General features: G+C 38.8%; 2 protein-coding genes across 5 annotated transcripts in view; both read right to left on the bottom strand.

Annotated features, from left to right (window-relative positions):
- FAM133B (family with sequence similarity 133 member B) overlaps positions 1-12,761 on the bottom strand; it is a 28,718-nt gene extending 15,957 nt beyond the window's left edge. Inside the window, exons 1-2 of one of the 2 annotated variants that reach the window (XM_072964993.1) lie at positions 12,626-12,761; positions 160-257 (exon numbers count right to left, since the gene is read on the bottom strand). In XM_072964993.1, the coding sequence (XP_072821094.1) occupies positions 160-251 (92 nt within the window). In that variant the 5' untranslated portion in view covers positions 252-257; positions 12,626-12,761. Of the gene's footprint in view, positions 1-159; positions 258-7,596; positions 7,735-12,625 lie in introns of those variants that run through there. The other variant, XM_006207639.4, reaches the window with a different exon arrangement.
- Positions 8,926-21,190, bottom strand: part of CDK6 (cyclin dependent kinase 6) — a 214,979-nt gene continuing 202,714 nt past the window's right edge. For all 3 annotated transcript variants that reach the window (XM_072964990.1, XM_072964992.1, XM_072964991.1), the window contains exon 8: positions 8,926-19,265. In XM_072964990.1, coding sequence (XP_072821091.1) covers positions 19,119-19,265 — 147 coding nt within the window. In that variant the 3' untranslated portion in view covers positions 8,926-19,118. The remainder of the gene's footprint in view (positions 19,266-21,190) is intronic.

Below are 21,190 nucleotides of genomic sequence, written 5' to 3'. Positions count from 1 at the left end.
CACGCATGTGCTTTATACATTCAACAGAAAAGCACATATCAAATACCACTTCGAAAAATTATGTATCTACCAACTGCTTGGCAATCAATAAAAGTTGTAACAATAACCTTCAAAAAGTTTATGAAAACCATATAAATAGGTAAATCGTTTCACAAATACCAGGTAGGCCTTGGTCGATTCAGATAATCTTGGATTGTTGGACCTGAAGACTGGATAGGACCCCTTGATCTCGCCATCGCTATTGGGTTCATATAGGCCTTGGGGAAAAAACAAAATTAACTCCAATAAAATAACCATTAAAACTGCAAAAGTTCATTTGCTTACTCATCAATCAATCTTTATTATAAATGTGTACTATGTCTAAGCATGAATAATCTGATTGGTCAACTTTCCACTACAAAAAATAAATTCAATGTTCCATTAAGCCTCAAAAATTCGGGATATGAGTAATACCACTATTTCACAGAAAATGTTTTTACCAGAGATTTGATGAATAATGATACCTCTTTTCTATTGTAAGATAGCTTTATAGTGCTTCCTCCCAAAGCCCAATAAAGCTGAGGGTAGTAATACCAAGCTCAATGGTAAACAAAAAAGCTCAGTTCCAAAGAAGTTAAAGAAGACCTAACTCTAAATTCATTGCTTACTGTACCAAATCTTCTATTTCAGGAAATACAGTGCCATGTTGATAGCAAATTTACATGCAAACTGTTAACATCAAAAATTAAATTATGCACAGGCAACAAAAGAAATCATAGATAAACAAGACCATCAAAATTAAAAACATTTGTGCATCAAAAACACTATCAAAAGAGTGAAAAGACAATCCACAAGAGAACACCACCAAAAAACCAAAATAACACCACAAAAAAAAAAAAAAGAAAGAAAAGACAACCCACAGAGTGGAAGAAAATATTTGCAAATCACATACCTGATAAAGGATTAATATCCACAGTGCATAAAGAAACCCTACAGTTCGACAACAAAACACCCAAACAACCCAATTCAAAAATGCACAAAGGGCTTAAACGGACATTTCTCCAAAAAAGATACACAAATGTCCAATATGCACATAAAAGAATGTTCAATGTCACTAGTCATTATGGAAATGCAAATCAAAACGAGATGCCACCTCATACCCATTAGAACAGTTACTATCAAAAAACAAAATAACAAGCATCATCAAGGATGTAGAGAAACTGGGACTCTTACACATTGCTGGTCAGAATTAAAAATGGTGCAGTTGTTTTGGAAAAGTTTGATGATTCCTCAAAAGGTTAAAGACAGAACTGCCAGATTATCCAGAAATCACACCTCTAACTAGAATTGAAAAAGAACTGAAAGCAGAGGCTCAAACAGATAACGTGTACACCCATGTACACAGCAGCACTAGTCACAACAGCCAAAAGGTGGAAACAACCCAAATGTCCCATCTTTGGATGAGTGGATAAAGAAAATGTGATATATACATACAGTGGAATATTATTCAGCTTTAGAAAGGAATAAAACTCTGATACATGCTACAACACACATGAACTCTGGAAGCATACTAAGTAAAACAAGCAAGATATCAAAGGGCAAATACTGTATGATTCAACTTATGTGAGGAACCTAGAATGAGTACATTCATAGAGACAGAAAACAGAGTTTACCAGGGGCTGGAAGTTATCGTGTAATGCGTACAGAGCTTCTTGTTTGGGATGATGAAAAAGTTCTGTAAATGGATAGGGGTGATAGTTGTACAACACTGTAAATGTACTTAATGTCACTGAACTATACACTTAAAAATGGTTAAAACAGTGAAATTTTATGTTATGTTTACTTCTGCATAATAAAGAGACCACAAAAATTATATTAAGCTGAATATACTAGACTTACTATAGCAGAAAAACACATTTTTAGAGACTTTTTCTAAAAACATATTGAGACAACATAAAGTAGGTTTCTTTGTTAATGATAGTGTCTAGCAAAGAGGTGTTATTTTATTAGAATTCACTTTGAAAAAGATATTAAAAAATCTGGTCTTTAATTCAGTCTCAACCCTTGATCCTCACATTCAGTTTTCCAAATTAAATTTAAGTCATTTATAAAAACTCTTCCACTTTTTAAATAAAAAGAATTTTGGTTTAAAATGACTATTACCAAGGTTAATTTTAAGGCCTTAAACTGAATAACGTAACATTCCAAAAGAAGAGTACAATGTATCTGCTGCATTTTATTTAACAAAATCTGTAAAAGTGACAAAAACCCCCACCTTTATAACAAATGTTTCCAGATTTCTCCAGCAGAGTAAACAATATAAAACCACTATAAACAACACACTGAGAACTATCTGCATTCAACTGGATACTGCCTAATTACGTGAGATGAAAAAGTTAAACCTTTAATATAACTTTCTTACAGGCAGGGATGAATGCTAGAGCGCCTAAGGTTAGAGACATTCACAGAATCAGGGCTACATGTGGATATCAAATGCAATTCTGAAGACAGAGGAATATAGTAATTTTTTTATATCAAGTGTTATGACCTCAAATATTTCATTCCTTTATTTCATGCTTTTGCTGAGAATTTCAGTCAGTTCATGTGGAAATGACAACCAACACAGACCACAATGGGGCAGTTGTTGGTCCAATGAATGACAATAACAACCATAATAACCAAAAGCAAGTACAATGTGCAAGCTAAGATCCTTACTTTTAAAACAGGAGTGTAATATCTGTCACCGTCTCACTTCTTTGGTATCATGTCATAACTTTAGCAGTACTTAATGGTAAAATATTTTAAGTTTAAAATAGTAAAAACTTTATTTCCAAAGCTATAAATATATACAAGGATGCTCAAAACTATATTACTAAAATAGGAAAAATGGAAAACACTCCAATAGCCATCAAATTGAGATTCATTAAATACACTGAGGTATACTCCTAAAATGAAATACTATGTAGCCATTGAAAAGAACAAGATAGATCTATAATTACTGACATGGAAAGATGTCTAAGATTTCTCAGGTGAAAAGCAAAAGCAAGTTGCCAAGAAACAGATGACATTTTAATAAAAGGCTAAAAATTAAAAAAAAATTCTAGATGCATGTGCAACAAAATGTAAAGACAGTTGTCAGTTTTTAATCATTTCATACACTGGACAAAATTTTAAAAAGTAACTCGCAGATGGCCAACAGGCACATGAAAAGATGCTCAATATCACTAATTACTAGAGAGATGCAAATCAAAACTATCACCTTGCAGTCAGAAATGCCATCATTAACAAGTCCATAAATGATAAATGCTGTAGAGGGTGTGGAAAAAAGTAACCCCTCTACATCGTTGGTGGGAATGTAAACTGGTATAGCCACTATGGAGGACAATATGGAGGCTCCTTAAAAAACAAAAAATAGAGTTAACCAAATGATCCAGCAATTCTACTCCTGGGCACATATCTGGAGAAAACGAATTAAAAAAGATACATGCACTCCAATGTTCACAGCAACACTATAATAGCTAAGACATGAAAGCAACCTAAATGTCCAATGACAGATGAATGGATTAAAATGTGGTGTATACACACAATGTAATATTACTCAGTCATAAAAGAGAAGGAAATACTGCCATTTGCAGCAACATGGATGGACCTAGAGATGACCATATTAAGTGAAGTAAGTCAGACAGAAAAAGACAAATATCGTATGGTATCACTTATATGTGGAATCAAAAAAAAAAAAGAACTTATTTACAAACCAGAAAGACTCACAGACATAGAAAACAAACTATAGTTACCAAAGAGGAAAGGGGTGGGGGAGAGAGATAATTAGGAGCTTGGGATTAACACATCCACACTAGTATATACAAAATAAACAATAAGGATTTACTGTACAGCACAGGGAACTATATTCAGCATCTTGTAATAACTTATAATGGAAAAGAACCTGAAAAAGAATATATATGTATATGTACAACTGAATCACTTTGTTGTACACCTGAAACAAACACAACCTTGTAAACCTACTATATTTCAATTAAAAAACCCCAAAACCCAAACAAAAAACCAAATAAATTACTCATTATCTTTATAAAACAAAAACACTACACGCAAACAAGTTTATACTGTATGGCGTGGGGAAATACATTCAAGGTCTTGTAGTAGCTCACAGTGAAAAATAGGAGTATGAATGTACATATGTTCATGTATGACTGAAAAGTGCTGTACACCAGAAATTGACACAACATTGTAAACTGACTGTAACTCGACAAAAAAAGAACGAAAATACTACGTGCAAACATTACCATAACATTAATAGTAAACAAAATGAAAAAAAATTCAACCACAATACTGCCACTCTAATTTAGAGAGCTGAATTGTCTTCATGTAAAAATTCAGATAGTAGAGCAGTAATTTTTCATTCTAATTAAAAAAAAACTCAAAACACTACATTTACCATGTTTTACAGTCTTTAAATTTCTGAGCATATATCTTAAAAGTACATTAATATTTTTGTGTTTTAATGTTTACTGTGAAACTGCATTCCCAATGTCATACCAACTCATTGCTTACTTTTCAGAGGAATATGAAATAAAGTAGTATATTCGCATGCTAAGGACTATTAATTATAGACAAGTTATGGTACAATTACATGAGCTATCACTTAATATGAAATAAGGCTTAACTTTCAAGCTTTTGACCATAAATACTATCCTCAGTCTGCTTAAGTACACTCCAAATATCTCCATTTATTTCAATTATAATGGCAATATTTATGAAGTGCATCTTACAGGCTCCTTGCAAAACACCTGATTATGACTCTGCTCATAATCATTAAGCAACAGTACTCCTTTTTTACTATGCACAAAAGAAAGGTTTTAAAAACAGAAAAACTGTTTCACAAAGGTTAAAAAAGCTCTTTCATTTATTTTGCATAGGTATGAAAAATAACGCTCCTAACATTAAGGCATGGGTGGTTGGGCATCGATCAAAATAAAGAAACTGCAATTTCTTAAAATGTCTATGACTTAATCCTTTAAATACTGTGATCTTTTAAATCACTCATATTCATATGTAACTAGAATTGTCTGTGGCTCCAAACTGCTGCACTGGATAACAGAAAAGGATTTGTTTTGAAACTCAGGACAGCAATTTCAGCTCAAGGGAATATATAAGTGGGCAGCTAGGAAAAGAGCAATGCAGCGAAGCGAAGCACAGAATGTGCAGAACTTCATCTGTTACTTTGATTGCCTATTTTTATCTAGAGGATATATCTGTTTCAGTAACAGAAAAGAACACGAAGGAAACTTCTGGGAAACAGTGGGCACAAAGGGTGGCTATCACGAATTTAAGAGCCTTTTACAAATCTCAAGAATTAAAATGTTCAGTGAAAAAACAAAACAAAACAAAACTGTTAAAGAACGTACAATACCAAGGATGAACCCGAATGTAAACTGAGGCCTTCAGGTGAAAATGATGTGTCAGTGTAGGCTCATCAGCTGTAACAAACATACAGCTCAGGTGTGGGGGTTGAAAGCGGGGGAGGCTGGGCATGTCTCTGAGCAGGGAGCATGAGAAACTCCCTGTCCTTTCTGCTCAATTTCATTGTGAAACTAAAACAGCTCTAAGAGTAAAGCCTATTTTTTAAAAAAAAACCTTCAACCTTAAGTTTATGGCTTTTTAGAAAGCAATTCTGTCATCTCTAAAACTATGAATTTTATCTTTTTGTAAAAAAGAAAAAATGCCATTACTTTCAGAAGCAAATGTTCATTTTATTTAAAATTAAGAGTTACGATGTACTGAACTAAGTATCAGATGACCCAAATTTTGGGGGTTATTTTGGTTCCAGTTTAAACAGTTCCATCTCCTCCTCCATTGCAAGGAGACTGAATTAGTCAATCTCTGTCTTCCACCTCTCAATTTCCTGGTTTCCTTTCCACAACCTTTCAAGAGCATATAAAATGCTACCACAACACCCTGTGCTAAGACAAGATACCAAGTAATAAGTAGGGCCCAAAGTTATTATCAATATGCTCTAGTAAATGAAGCTAATTTGAAGTTTTTCAAATGCTTTAAAAGGATGTGTAGACCAACACCTTTTGCCGGTAAAACAAAACATCTTAGGTTTTCTGCATGAAAACTGTACCCAAGGTTTGGTGATTTATAAACCCTTAAGACCTAAGGTCATTAAAGAGCCAAAACACTCAACACCTGAAACTTAAGGATGTTCCAGGAGAACACCATACCAACTCTTTGACAATCAGGATACCACAAGGTCTGGCCTACAGCCAGGAAAGCAGAAAAGAACATTCCTCAACCTTGTAATCAAAGTTCACCACTGTGATTCCTAGGCATCTTTAATTTTAAAGACTATATAAAATTAAAATAAACGTTCTGAAGATAGGAAATACTTCATAAAAGTAAATCTCTTTTAGCACTTCACCCCCCCACCCCAAACCCGCAAAGGAAATGATCGCTTAATTTAAAAAAAGCTAGTTCATTAAATTTAGTACATTAGCTTCAACCGCATTTACTTTTTTCATTTTCCTGCTCAGTGATTTAAAATGCTATCATAGCCAAGGCTAGAAACTGTAAAGCTGCAACCTAAATTTATTGCTAATCCCGTAAGTTTATGGCCCATCCAATTTGATTCATAACCTGGGCTTTCCAAACCATGCTAGTAGCCATCTAGATCTTCCTCCCATCTTTGCCTGTCAAAATGCCCTCAGAACCTCAAATCTCTATCAGATATGATTTCTTACTCCTCTGCCATTAGTTACTTCTGTATCACTTTTATCTTATTAACTATAATAATAACTTTCAAGCACTCGCCTGGCAACCTTGCCTTTTGTAGTCTCAACTATTCTGCAAAGTTACGGACAACACTGATCCCCTTTTAGAGATAAAGAAACAGAGACTTAAAGAAGAAAAGTAACTTATCCTAGGTCACTCAACTCCCAAAGGACCAAAACTGACATTCTAGTCTGTGCCTGACTGCAGTCAACGATTATCAGGCCATTCATTCCTTCACAGGGCCCACCAGGTGCCAGGCAGTGCTGGGCGCTGGGGCACGAAGCCAAATGCTTCCATTATGGTTCTCAAACGGGAGCCCGCCTGCCGCTACAACTGGGCGCGCTGCAGGCCCCCGGGTGCAGGGGCTGCGCCGGAGGCCTCGGCGCCTCCATCCCAACCGAGTGAGCACGGGAGGGGCGCGGAGCTAGAGGACGATCCCCACAGGGGGTGAGGGGAGCTCAGACTTTGGACTTATTTACAGCAGGGGACCCGAGCCCTTGCGGCTCTGGAAACTGGGCACTGCTGGCCCGAGTGTGGGAGGGAAGGATGCCAGAGAGCACTGCCAGAGAGTGCGGCAGTGAGAGGGGGTGTGGAGAAAACGGGGACAGGAGAGAAGAGGAATGAGTGTGGGGTCTCGAAGGCGCCAACTGCGTGCGCGGCGCACGCGCGTATGGGGCCGGCGCGGGGTGGGGGGGCGCTGCTGGGTTTCCAGGCTCGAGGTCCGAGCGCCGCCGCTGACCCTCAGGCCCCGCCGAGAAGAGCGAGGGATCCCGTTCTCCTGCTGCCCAGCCCCGCGACACCCCACTGCTTTCCCCACTTGGTACTCACCACTCGGTTGTCCCGTTTCCCCATGGTGCCGGACTGAGCGCACGGTCAGCCACGGAGGGAGCCGAGGCCAGAGAGGCTGTGGAGTGGGCCCGCCGCAGGTCCTTCTGCCAACTCCCCACCTCATCCAGAGAGCGGCGCCGCGCGGCCCCGGCGCCTGGGCCCGGCCACAGCGCCACCTACCGTCGCGGAGGAGAGGCGGGTGCCCGGGATCACCTGCACTTCCTGGGGTGCCTGGAGATTCCTATTCTTTACCACCCACCCAGTACTGTAGCAGGCTCGCCAAGGCAGCTCACTTCCGTTGGCCTTGGATTGTTTTGCTCTCTTCCATTCCCGATGCACTTTGGGTAGATGCTTTAGGAGTTTCTAGAGACTCTTAAGATTGTGAATAAGGACAGCTGTAGCATCTCAGGAGCTGCTTCGTCTCACTCTGGTCTAGTATGCTTGTGGTCGTACAAAAACAATCTCCCTCTTTAAAATCCTTCGATGGTTTAAAACTCCTTTATATGGTATATTAAGCCCTTCTGGATCTCACCTCGGGGCTCTTTTACCTCCATTCCCCTTCACCTTGCTAACTGTTTTCAAACAGTAAGTCATGGCCTATTAATGGGGTTCTGAAATCAATTTAGTGGCCCAGCAGTTACTTTCAAAGTGTGGAGGAAATAAAAAAGAAAACATGTATGCGGCACAGAGAATCATTTTGTGAAATGTAAGCTTCCAATATATGTAATAGGTGTCTTCGTGTGTTTATGTGTGCACCAGGTCATGCTGTTATATTTTTTTCTATAGGTTATGATCCAAATTTTTGAAAGCCATTGTTCCAGGAGTAGCCTTACCAATCTTCCAGCCCTTTCCTGTGTGCTCTTTCCTAATTGCACGCCACTGCACACACGAAGTGTTTCTCCTTGTATGACTTGGATGCCTTGTATGGCATCAACTTTTGGTGCCACTCAGGCATCATTTCCAATGTGAAACCTTTGTTCCTCCCCAGATTATCAGCAACTGGCTACACAAACCTTTTTCACAGTCTCAGTCTGTAACCTTCAGGAAGGACTGCCCGTGCCTTGTCCATCTTTGGGTCTTCAGTGTTTACCATAGTCAATTAACAAGAGCTTACTAAATGTGTATTATGGAACTTTTCAGCTCAATGAGTCTCTATTTACTTTTTTTAAACATTTGAAGCCTGAAAACCAATCCCTTCAAATGAAAACTTGAGACATATTCTGCTAAAACTTGCTATTTAGTTATATTTTACTTTCCTCACTGCCATTACATTTGTTTTACATTAAAGTAAAAAGAAAAATAGCTAGGATAGTAATTCATCACCAAGAAAACAGTTTAAAATGGCTGTTTTTATTATGTTTATTTGCTACCAAATTTTATTGTAAGAAGTACAAAAGGTATGACAAATATACAAACCATTTTCTTTTTGTTTCAATTTAGCTTGTGCATAAGTTTGTGCATAACACCAATTCTTAAAAAAAATGAATTCCATTATCTGACAATAAATACTTAAATTTGCATTCTAGCACCCAGTAAGACATCCAGTTTCCAAAGGATTATTGATCTGTAACCCTCTGAATGTTCTGCTGTGTTATCTTTGCCATTGCCACAGAGTCACCACTGGTAGCTGTCCCTGGCCAAACAAGTCTCAGAGCAAGGTGCATGTTAAGAGGAGCTACCTCTGACCTCAGAAACCCCTGGTCATTAAGCATCACTTACTTGGCTAGTTCTTAAAACAGACTGGAGCGATGGGGTATTTAATGTGAGTTTTTGTGGTTCCTGGATTACATATTTCTCAATACATAAACACCTACTTTTCTACTTTCCTCTTCAAGTGGGAGGACTCTAGGTAAATTGACCTATATTTTCATCTACCTAAAGGGAAGGAAACAAGATCACTTAGCTCAGGGTAACTTTACAGATAAGCTTTATTTCTTTTTTTCTTTCCTTTTTTTTTTTGCCCCAGGAAGGCTTTCTCAATGGATGGTTGCTAGAGTGAGACAACTCTTCCCATTTTTCTCCTGTCTACACCCGAGGTCATAGTTCTTTGAGGGCTAAATGATCCAGATATGTAGGAAGGTCCCTGCTTTAAGACAGCTGCACTACACCCACACTTGGGGAGAGCACAGGGTTGATAAACCCTGTGAGGAAGGTATGATACCCAGGGGAACCTGACAGACCAGTGCGGTAACTCTCTATCCTGTGTACAGAGAAAAAAGCAGAAGCAATTTCTAACACCAAGCCACCTGCCAACATTCTTGTAAGACTGTGTTCCAGGCAGTGAATTTCCACACTGCTCCTTTGACCTGCCGAATCTGAAGCACCAAAACAGAGCATTCTGTAGCAATATGAGCAAACGGAATGAGAGTAATTTTGCACCTTCAAAGAACATGCACCCTTATGAGTCTTTACCCTGATATTAAAATAGCAGAATGAGTTTCAAGTATGAAGAAATACAGTAAAAGTAGAGCCTGTAGATGGATAGAAAACAGCAGCCTGGAATGTGGTTTATATTCTTGGTTAGTTTTTCTCTCTAAACCACAGTCAAAACTGAATGCTCTGTAGAGTGACTTGGTTTAAAAATCAAAATATGTACAAAGATGCTAGAGGGCATTTGTGATTGGTGTCCTGATCATTCTCTGTGCCCAGCACCAGGAACCTTCTCTTGATGGCTGTGACCAGCCAAAGGTCAAGTAGGGTTGGTGGCCAAGCTTGGACAGGCATACCTGTGATGCCCAAAGCATCTCTCATCATGTCCCTGATCCCAAAGAGTGGCAGAGGATGGAAAGCACCATGCGGGCAGGCCAGGAAGCGGGCAGGGAGCACTTCTGGACAGAGGGGGGAAAGGATGCAGGGCACGGGGGAGTATCAGTTCTCCTGGGCTGGTTCACACAGCCTAGATTAGGATCTGATATGCACATGCACAATCTCTACATCTCCAGAACTGTGATTTCAAACACAGAAACCAACAAGTCAGATGTCCAAATTAAAGTTTTTCTCTACTTTTAAAACATTTTCTATTATAAAAGTAAGTAAGAAAAAAAGCAAAAAAGCTCACTGGCTGCAACAGCCTTGCTGAAATCTAGAAGAAAGTTTTAACTAGTCCCTATAGGAATGCAGAAACACTAATACATTTTACAGTGAAAACATGCTCTTACACATCTCAGAAATGATAGTCCTATGAAAAACCACTAGTTCTAATCTGCACTCTACGGGAACCGATATTGTGCTTTTCTTAACACATACTGCTCTTCTACACAAAACACTTGCCATATAACCTTCAGATCAAAACCTAAAATACCAGGAATGCAACAAGCTTTGGAGGTGCTGGAGATTCTTGGTTGTTAAAAATCTCATCATTGACTACTGTACATGCAATCCTTGTTTTAATTACCAGACTGGATTGTTTCTGTACCAAATCAAATTGCTTGAAGTATGGAAACTTGGACTTCTCCATCTGACACGTTCTCGAAGCCTCAAGGCACATGCTGACAGTTCTGCTTCTACAGAAAACTCTCACACTGCTCTCCTTTCAACAGTACTACCTGTTCCCACTACTGCACACGACACCTATGAGGGCACTAGATCATGCTGGGGAAGCGTCTTCTCAAGGCCAGGTAAGAGGAGGCACCACCCAGGCACCTGGCTCTGCCTGGCGCCTGTTCTGATGGCTGCCTGGCAGAGTTCCTAAATTAAGGCAGCATCTGATGCTTTGCTATCTGCAGTTTTAATTTTTGCTGTATTTTCACACTATAGTATATGCATATCTGACAAAAGAACAACTACAAAGTCATCTGCTTTAATTCCTTTACATAATGATAAAACACCTAGACACAAAAACACTATCTCTATAGACTTAAATTCTACTAATCACGTAAAAATGCATGCAGCTTATTTGGGGGCTTAGTCTAATTTTAATTTTCTTAGCTCCAACACCACCATGATAATGAGCACTAAATGCAAATCTTAATGTGGTCTGCCTTCTGTCACACTTTCACAGGACTAGTGTGACTGAGAAATAAATAATATACATGAATAATAATAGAAATAATTTATGCAAATGTAGAACAACCTGAAATAGACATTCCCCACCTCGTTAAGTGCTGATCCTAGGGGTAGCTGATGCTGTTTGTTCCATGTACTAAGTAATATATTCATTACTGGTCATAGGCAAATAAATGAATACAAAGTAAGTGAGGAACTAAAATATTCACCTGTACATTGTTGCAAACACAGGACCAAAATAAGAAGATACATAATGTACTTGGTGCCGGGGTGGGAGGTTCAAGAAGTGTATTACTGCTGGGATCTATCCATTATTCAAAGATTTCAGCATCAAACTGGGAGTTGCTGGTGATCACAGAAATATTGCTAGCTAATACACATTATTGCATTTCATAAAACTTAGGATTAGAAACTTTCAAGTAAGGGTATGCAGGGTCTCTTCATAACTGTAACCTAAGCACTTCAACAGATTTGCCTAGAAACCACAGAGAGTTAGAAATGATATAACTTGTGGCTTTAGGCTTGCTGATTAGTGCTACAGTCATAGTTCTTTATAGAATTATGTACAGTTATATGTCCCCTCTAAGAAAACCTACACTTGACCATCCAAACTCTATTTTAGATAGAGAAGGGGTTATTTGTTTGACGAAACAATTCACACAAAAGGTTCCTTGAAACAGGAAAGTCTCCCTCCTACAAGAGATAATTTGCTCACATATCTTAATTACTTAACAATGAAAAAAGAGAAAGAAGAAACTAGGAACTAAAGAGTTAGGAGCTTTTGCCAACTGAGTATGAAGCAGAAAATAAATTTTCCAAACAAAACTTATCCAAGCATATCTTTTGCCATCATATAATGCAGAATGATAGAAAATAAAAAATTAAAAAAATATTTCCTGTAATTATACATCTTCTCTTAAAAAAAAAAAAGCTGAACTTAGAGCTTTGAGAGATGCCTGGTAGACAGCTTCATACAGCAGCATCTCTTTATACCCGAACTTTCGGAGAATTGTGTTGTACTTACTTATGCACAGAAGACACCCGTTTGCTTCTAGGGACGTTTTACTTCCTAAGATTGCAGAACAGATGCCTCTGAGACAGCAGCAGGGAACGTGGACCTCGGACAGTATCCCGCCGGGTCTGCACATCCTTTCAGGCACTAACAGGTGAGCGGCAGGCGGCTCCCAGCCAGCTCCGCCCACTGCCTCTCTACTGCCAAAGGGGCGGGGCGACGGTGCAGCGCACCCGGAAGCCTTTTGGGTGGGAGTTCAGTTTTGAAAGCGAGCAGAGTTCAGACTGGCCCAACCGATAGCAAACTCGAAGTTTGAATTCGGCCTTCCACTTAGGGGCTTAAATTGGAATCTACTTCAGTGGGACTTTAAGCAGGGGGATGAGGCCTAAGATTTCTCAGAGCTCTGACAGCCCCGAGGGTGTGCGGTATTTTGATTCAGTATGAATTACTGAGACTTGCCTGCCGGCTACTCTGGAGGAAAGTGAAGCAGGCAATATCGAGTTTCTGCCACTCAGAAGGAATACACTGCCTTCTGTTATGCTGTGCTAAGGAAACTCTGAAAAATAATATAATTTCCTTCCTCTTAAATTGCAGCGACACTCTTATAGAAAAATGACTTCTAAAATTAAGTAAAACCATCTGGGGGGTGGGGAGGGAATAGATCTCCAAGCAGATCTGTGAATTAAAACTTGAGTGTATGAAAAAATATATATTTATATAAAATAAAATTGCCAAAGAACTTCACAAGTGGAGAAATCAAACACTTATGCAGATATATACCTAAGTCATTTTCTCTAAGTCATATGCTTAGAGAAAATTTAACAAAATTAAAATTTCGTGTGAAGTTACACTTATGAATATACAAACGTAAAAATTACCTGGTCTTTTAGGATTTTAGGGCTCTGTTTCTGCATAGCAATTCTTCAGAAAAAAATAGTTTTGTCTACTTAATTACTGACGCATTACTTAGTTCTTCATCTGACTTTTTAATTAAGTTTTAAAAATTTAATCACTTCCTAAAGGCCACTGTGGTAGAGGATGTGAAAGCAGGTGACAGGGAGTATAGGGATTTTGGCTGGAGCCACTGGAGGAGTTTTACACTCCTAACAAAACTATCCTTTGCACAGATCAGTGTTGCCTTTTTAGTAATAAAGTAAGTCTGTCCATATATGTAACTTCTGCACCTAGAAAAATGAAGTAATTAGGCACCTCAAAAAGTTTCTTGAACTAATGAATGAAGGACTAGGCTCTCTTTCCACACTTAAATAACAAAATGCGTGTATTATCCATCTCCAAGAACAATTTACTTTCAGACAGTCATTCAGAACCTACCTAACAACTAAAATATCTAAGTTATAGAATATGATGGAGACTATTAATCACCCTGTAAAACAAGTGCTAGGTAAAAGTTAAATATGTGCAGAAAAATAAAAGTTGGAAGCTTTGCTCAGATTTTTCCTCCCCAAAGTGCCACCTTGTGGAATATACTGGAATAAAACAAGGCCATCTCTCAGGATAGCGTGAATTTTAAAACAGACATTTACAAGAAAAATCACTTCCCCTTCCTACCGTATCAACTTCAAATTGCTGTAATACTGTTTAAACCGACGCTTGAAAAAAGCCTGAATTTATTTTCAGGTGAATCTTGTTTTCTTCTTGAAGGCCAGAGCACCAGTATCAAGGAAACATAAACATATTGATGGAAGTCCATTCATTTATCTAAATTAACTCCCAGGGAATGCTAAGAAGTAGGAAACATTTTGGAAAGCTGATTTGCACCATCATTAAAAAAAAAAAAACCAAGCAACTAATTGAGGAAAACATTTAAAAATCAGATCCCTCCTCTTTCTACATTTCTGTTGTTCACATAGATCAGAAGATGGAAAAGGCCAAAGGAATATTTTTGGTTTATTTTCTGAAAAAGTACAAGTTAGAAATGCTTGAGATATAGGTATGTAAAAAAGCCATGTTGAAAACTGCATTGATAAGAAATGAAAATGCTATCTTGTTATACTTTTGAGAAAAACACAACTACTAGTTATCTGAGGACTTGCACTGCTTGACAGGTTTTTGGTGGCCTTGAGAAGATTTTCCCCTGTAGGGAATGAACATGGAATTATCTTCCTAATCATGTATCTGAATGTAGTGAACGTACATGAGAAATGGTTTGGGCTTTACAAGATTTCAAAAATCCTGGTGGCACAGGAAACACATACCTTTAAAAAGCTTATTATTTCTTTTTTACAACGTATTCTTAGGCCTGCATAACAAGCATAGCTTGCTTGACATGGCTGCTTTTCCCATGAAATGAGGAAGAAATAGAGACGGTTTAGTTTGCTTAGCTCAACCTTTGAAATGGTAACTGTGTGGGATGGCTTTTCCATAAAGTCTGTTTTTGACAGTATCAAGTTCATAGTTGCCAGGTAACTTTGACATAAATTCTTACAATATATGCTAAAAGATATATTTTTCAAAATACACTTAACTTTGAAACTATCCTTCTTTGAGTACCTTCATTTTCTCCAGAATTTCCTCTATCCATTGCCTACTGTTTCATGGTTTTTAAAGATTTAGAAATTATATCACATCTTTATTTTTAGGAAATAAAGACATTATTTTTATGTCTTTATTATGTGTTCTTTTGAATTCTATTGGTATCTAAGAATCTATATTTCAATATTTTCTTTCCAAGGTAAATATTCTATAGGTTCTGTACTAACAATTAAGTAATTACAGTAGCTTATTAACTTTGAACATTATTCTTTCCTAAACTCACCTATGTAACACAAGCCTGTTTTGGGGAAATGTGAGACATTCTCAATGTACTTATCATAAAGAGAATAAAGCTGTCACTTAAAAGAAGCAATTCTTTAGAGAGAAGAATTTTAATATGTTTATGCTATTAGGAAGCTTACATGATTTAATTTCCATAATGGAATGAGAATCACCATTACCGACTTTCATAGGTACTACTTTTAAGAGAAGCAGTCAAAAACTCAATTTAAATACATAATTCGAGGTTCAAAAAGATTTGGTAATACTTACGTTTTTTCTCATCGAGATGGATACTACCACATTCTGGAGTCAAATTATAAATTTCTCTATTAAAATGTACAAGTTTTCCTTAAGATATTAACACCCTGTGCATTCTGAAATTTTTACCTAAAACTAAAAGGCTGAGATTCTGTTCTTAGGTGACTATTTTGAACTATTTTTAGTATAAGTCACTTGGGGCTAAATGAAAAGTTGGCCATTCAAAGTGTGTACCTTCTGAGAGAAAAATCATGAGAACACAGGGGGCTGAAATGGCCCGGAGCTTTCTTCCAAAACAGGTTCTTTGCTCCTGGGTTCCCATGCACTTCAAAGACAAAGTGGGAGGTTTCAACACACTGGCTTCTTACAAGCTCTTGGGAATTGTGTTTTTAAGGTTATAAGGTTATAAGCCTTATTACTTTTTTCTATGTGATAGCTTATGACGCCTAAATGGACAGGTTTCTCTTCCACTTTTTTTAAGTGTAGGTTGTTACAACTCCACCTGGCATCACGGTTCCCACAATGCTTGGGCCACTAGAACAGAATATTATATAGAAACTATCAGGCATATGCTTGCCCTAGTTCTAGTAAGAAATACAAATGTTAATCCCCAGTCTGTCATCCTGATTTTTTTTTTTTAACTGATAACCCTGGGGCAGAATGACCTTCCAGCTAATCACTGCCTAGCTTTTGGCAACGATGTTTGAAACCATTTGTCACAGAAGAATAAGCCATATTCAGTAACATTGTATTCTGCTAGATGCTTCAAAGTGCCCTAATGGCAGAGGTGCTTGTGTGGGACCTGGATTTCAGGAGTGGTGAGCCGGATGTAAAAGACATAAAACAAGAGAGTAATCACTCAAGTACAACCACCCGGATGGAAGAGCTGGGGACAGACTCTTCACAAGGTAAGAGCAGCCGAGATGCCCTCCCCTTCTGCTCTCAGAGGGTAAATGTGCCAAGTATTAATGTCAATATGTTTGTGCTTTAAGGTTTCTTTACAATCGCTGCCAAGAAATGAACCATATGTTAGAAATAAAAGCTGAACTCTCTACTTGTTGAAAATGCTAAAGAATGCCGAAAAATTCCAGTTTAGAACAGCTGCGTTTTTCTTGAGCGAACTTATGAAAAACTTTTGCAAAAGCAAAAACTCAAGTAATGTGCACTCTAACCAGGGTTACTAACTGCAAAGCTCATGATGGATCAGTGCAGTGAGTTTTAAAATTCAATTTCTAGGCCCCTAGGTCTTTGAATTTTCACCCCTGATCAAAGGAAAGGCAGAACTCCTTTGTCCGGGGGAGGGGGGAGACCACAAATACTCTTGCCCTGAACGCTCTGGATTCATTATATCTCAAGCATTTACAGTGATGACAAAACATAATCATTGTCATCACAATGAACAAAGTATAAAACATTCTTATGGCCCATCTTCTCATTCACATCTTGCTTTAGACAAATTTTCCTGCTCTTCAAGTTACCAAATTAGAACAATGTTAAACAACATACGTATTAAAAGAATAAAGGATGGTTCCCGGCCCAGAAAGCTCTCAAGGAGAAAAGTCTCCTCATTTTTCTCTTGTTCAAGATAGCCATATATAATATAAGCTGTGAAGAATTCAGAAAGGACTGACAATGCAGAAACGTCACCTGGAACATTTTCTATTGAGTGAACCAGTGCCCATTCTTTGAAAACCCTAACGCTAAACATGGTCTAACTGTTGCACACATGCAAAACATGAATCAGAAAGCGAAGGTAGCTAAACTTCCCCAAAGACACTTGATCTCGTGTCTTCTGGTTACTAGAGCTGACTGAGCACTAACCACATAGAAGGCAGTGATGGTATGGCATACAGAGTATTGCAGAGAAAATGGCAAAAGGGAAAAGTAAAGCTGTTCACAATGCCCGGGTCAGGCTGGCTTTGCAGAGAGTAGGAGTATGCATAAGGCACTAGAAACAAGCACAGCCTGGTGGATGGAGAATAGACAATCTTACAGAGTAAATACATACTTCTGAAAATAGTAAAGACACTCCCTCAGAGACTACACTGACACCATAGTCTATAAATATGTAAAATGCTGAGTAAAGCAATCTATGTGCTGGTGATTGAGAAGAACCAGTCTTCTACTCATTGCCTAGGTAACAACAGTGAATGCCAGGTAGGAAGATAGCATCAGATGGAGAACATATGGGACTCAGTTAGGATTGTGTAATTGGAGCCATAAGCCATAGTCTGAATCTAACTATTTATGAAAGGTTCATTGAAAGAAAGAAAGTAGGAGGTGCACGCGAACAGCTTAAGCAATCTGTTACTGGTTATGTAACGGCAGTAATATACACTAGAGAAGCTGGGGGATAGATAAGACAGATACTTTGGAAATAAGGCAGTGCATGGTAGAAGAAGTACAGTGTAAGGCGGGGAAAACTTAAATGGCATTCCTGTCTCTAGTCACAGGGAACTACCCTGCAGACCCAAACAGGAAACAGTTGCTGACAAATTCCTAAAACCAAACCCAAAACAAAGTAACAACAAAAACCAAAAAGGAAATACATTTCAAACTAGGAAATAAAAGCTTTCTCTATTTTTTTTTTTTGACCATTTTACCTAGTTGAGGTACACTCCCTAAATCTACAGCAAGTAAGGAAAAATCTTACAGGGTATTTTTTAAAAGAAACAATAAAGCATATTTTTACAGGTTAATGTTACAATGAGTAAATTCAGCTTTTTGAAGAGTAAATAGAATGTGTGCTTTAAAAAACAGACTTCTCAAAAGATACTAGAATTTTTTTTTCTTTTTACTGTGTGTATAAAGCTTTATCAAGATAGTGAACCTTTTACTACTAGCAAATTTACTGCTTTTGGCCAGAAATAAATGCTGAGGACACAGGCTCAACTTTCCACTTTGAGAAGCCCATTTTGGTGAATCACCTTCAGTCAACAGATGCCTGTTATCTAGCGGTCCCTTTGAGTCTTTAAAATTCAATTATTCTCGTCGTTTACAGAAAGTAACACTTTAAGAGATCAAGAATCACACACACACAGACACTCCCTCTCTCTCTCTCACTCAAAAGTACCACATCGGGCTCCGGCAGCTGTGGAGAGATTACATCATAACTCAGCTGTGCCTGGATTGCTCACTTCACACTGGCAGCATTCAAGATCAGGAAAATGAAATGGCAGCACAATTGGTCAGCAGCTTCTCTTCTGGAATTTTTCCAGGTTCTTGAAACAAACAAACAGACAGACAAACAAACAAACAAACAAATGAACATAAAGCTGCAATCGCTCTTGCATTGATTTCAAAACAGTAAACTAGGCGGTTTCCTTGGAGAAGCAGAGCCCATCCAGAAGACGGCAGCTAGAAGGTCTCCAGCCAGTGATCCACAACCTCAAAGCTCTGCAGAGCTTGCTCAGGGGACCATCAGCCACCGAGGGGTTCTTCGGACGATCAGCTCAAGGCAGCAGCTGGGACCTCAGGCTGTGTTCATTTCTGAGCTGTTCTGGCTGGGCGGCAGGTGGGAATCCAGGTTCTCCTTGCGCCTCTCCAGGTCGTGGAAGTACGGATGAGACAGGGCAGTGTAGGCAGATATTCTTTTGGCTGGATTAAATGTCAAGCACTTCTGTGATAGAGAAAAAAAATGATGAATTGACATAAAACACGGCCATTTAAATAACGTGCTTACATAGTTATGTTATCTACGCACTGCCACTTAATAAGTGTGTCTGTAATAAGAACAGATATCTGCTTCAAGGGACACTAAGTAAGTAATATGTAGACAGGACTCATTTATGTCCCTAATGTATGAACTGCCTCTCAGGAAAAGGCAACACCTTTCAGGTCGCCTGTGGGCTGTTACCTACCCAGGCTTTGTCTCCAACCCAATAATAATATTTTATTATTACAACATGCATACGACTTTATTTAGGGTGGTGATTTTTCTGATGCTAGCAAACTTAGTGCTATAGTCAGAGTCTTCACCCTAGTTTTTCACCCTGCCCCAGGTTTTATCAATGAGCAGGGAATAGCAAGGGGTTATCTTGCAGGGCCAGTAGAGGGGGCAGCAAGTAAGGGCTAAAGCCTCGACCCTAATTACCTGGATCCACTAGCGAGCCACACACCCCATCCCAGGGATGCACCACCCAGAGGAAGGGATGCCTGCCTTCTGATTCACATCTAGGTGCCATATGGGCTAGCAGCAGCCCTACAAGGAATCCATTAGATTCAATTCACTAAACTCTATTTCAGGCTGTTGACTCAAGTGCAGGTTGAGGGGAAAGGAGGGAAAGGTGAACTCTGGAGCAGCAATCTGTAGTCCCAAGCTGTTGATACACAGTCAGATGGTCAGAACATTTCTCTAATCTCAGTTTCATTTCCACTCCAACCCCAGGTAATCCTGTTCTTCAAATTCTCCTTCTCTCCTTCCACCAACTCCTCTGGAGTGCCTAGCAAGAGGCAAGCACTAATTAACGATGATTAAGACCCCATCCCATTACCCCAGGAGGTCACAGGGAGCAGAGAAGCTGTACAGCTTCTCCATCCTCGTAATGCAGTGTCCACTGAAGTGAGCTGGGGATCGGAAATGTCTCTGGATCTCAGTCCTCTATGTAATCTAGACTTAACGTTATGATGGTTATGTAGGCCTCTTCCATTTGATCTGGATTCTACCCTTAAGTGGCTGACAGTCCTAGTCAGGTCCTGAATGGATTAGGGACCCCTCTAAATCTCTGCTGAATGCAACTGACCTAGAAAAACATGTACAAACTGAAAATTCTACAAATAATTTCAGGTGAACTTTTGGGCCTCCTAAAATCTTATGTATCCAGAGCTCCCTTATCAGTCCATGGATGCCAGCCTGCCCACAGTGTCTTCTGAAAATCAAAGAACCGTATGGCAAGCAGAGGAAGGAGCTTATTCGTAGAATGGTTCTACTGTCTCTGATAACAATAAACATCTTGAGAAAAGCTTTACAAAGGCTGAATTCCCAAAGGACAGGAAAGCAGGGGCAAAATTCTTAAGTCTGAGTTCTTTTCCCAGAGTCCAAGAAGGAGAAAATTAGGTAGTGGCATTAGAAAAGGAAGCAGCCAGTTTAATTCCCAGGACATAGAAAAGAAGGGGAAAAAAAAGCTGTGGAAATAAGTCCAAGATACAGAGAATGTCCCTAGAGGATTATCTGGGAGGAAACCCTGTTTCCACACTACACTGATGTCCTAGAGCTGGGGGGAGGGTAGAGTGAAGGAAGGAGAAATCCTTCACCTAAGGTTGGCGTGTGTGAGAATCTCAAGCTGGAGGTCTAATACATTTTTTTCTACAGAAATATTGTTAGGAAAGGTGGCTAAGTTCTATTATTGCTCTACTTCAATAGAATGATTGGCTAGTTTGAGAATTAATTTAAAAATCTTGTGTAATAATGTTTCTGCAAAAAAAATTTTACTTGCCAAAAAATAACTGATTTATAAAATGAGCCTCTGGAATTGCAGCTTAGTCAAGAATTGACTACTATGGTGGATTGGACAGTTTTCTAGCCCAGATTCCGCCCCCCCCAAC

Source organism: Vicugna pacos, chromosome 7, assembly GCF_048564905.1.
Source record: "Vicugna pacos chromosome 7, VicPac4, whole genome shotgun sequence".
Classification (NCBI taxonomy): Eukaryota; Metazoa; Chordata; class Mammalia; order Artiodactyla; family Camelidae; genus Vicugna; species Vicugna pacos.
Note: the sequence above shows the minus strand (reverse complement) of the source record. Positions and strands in the feature narration are given on the sequence as shown.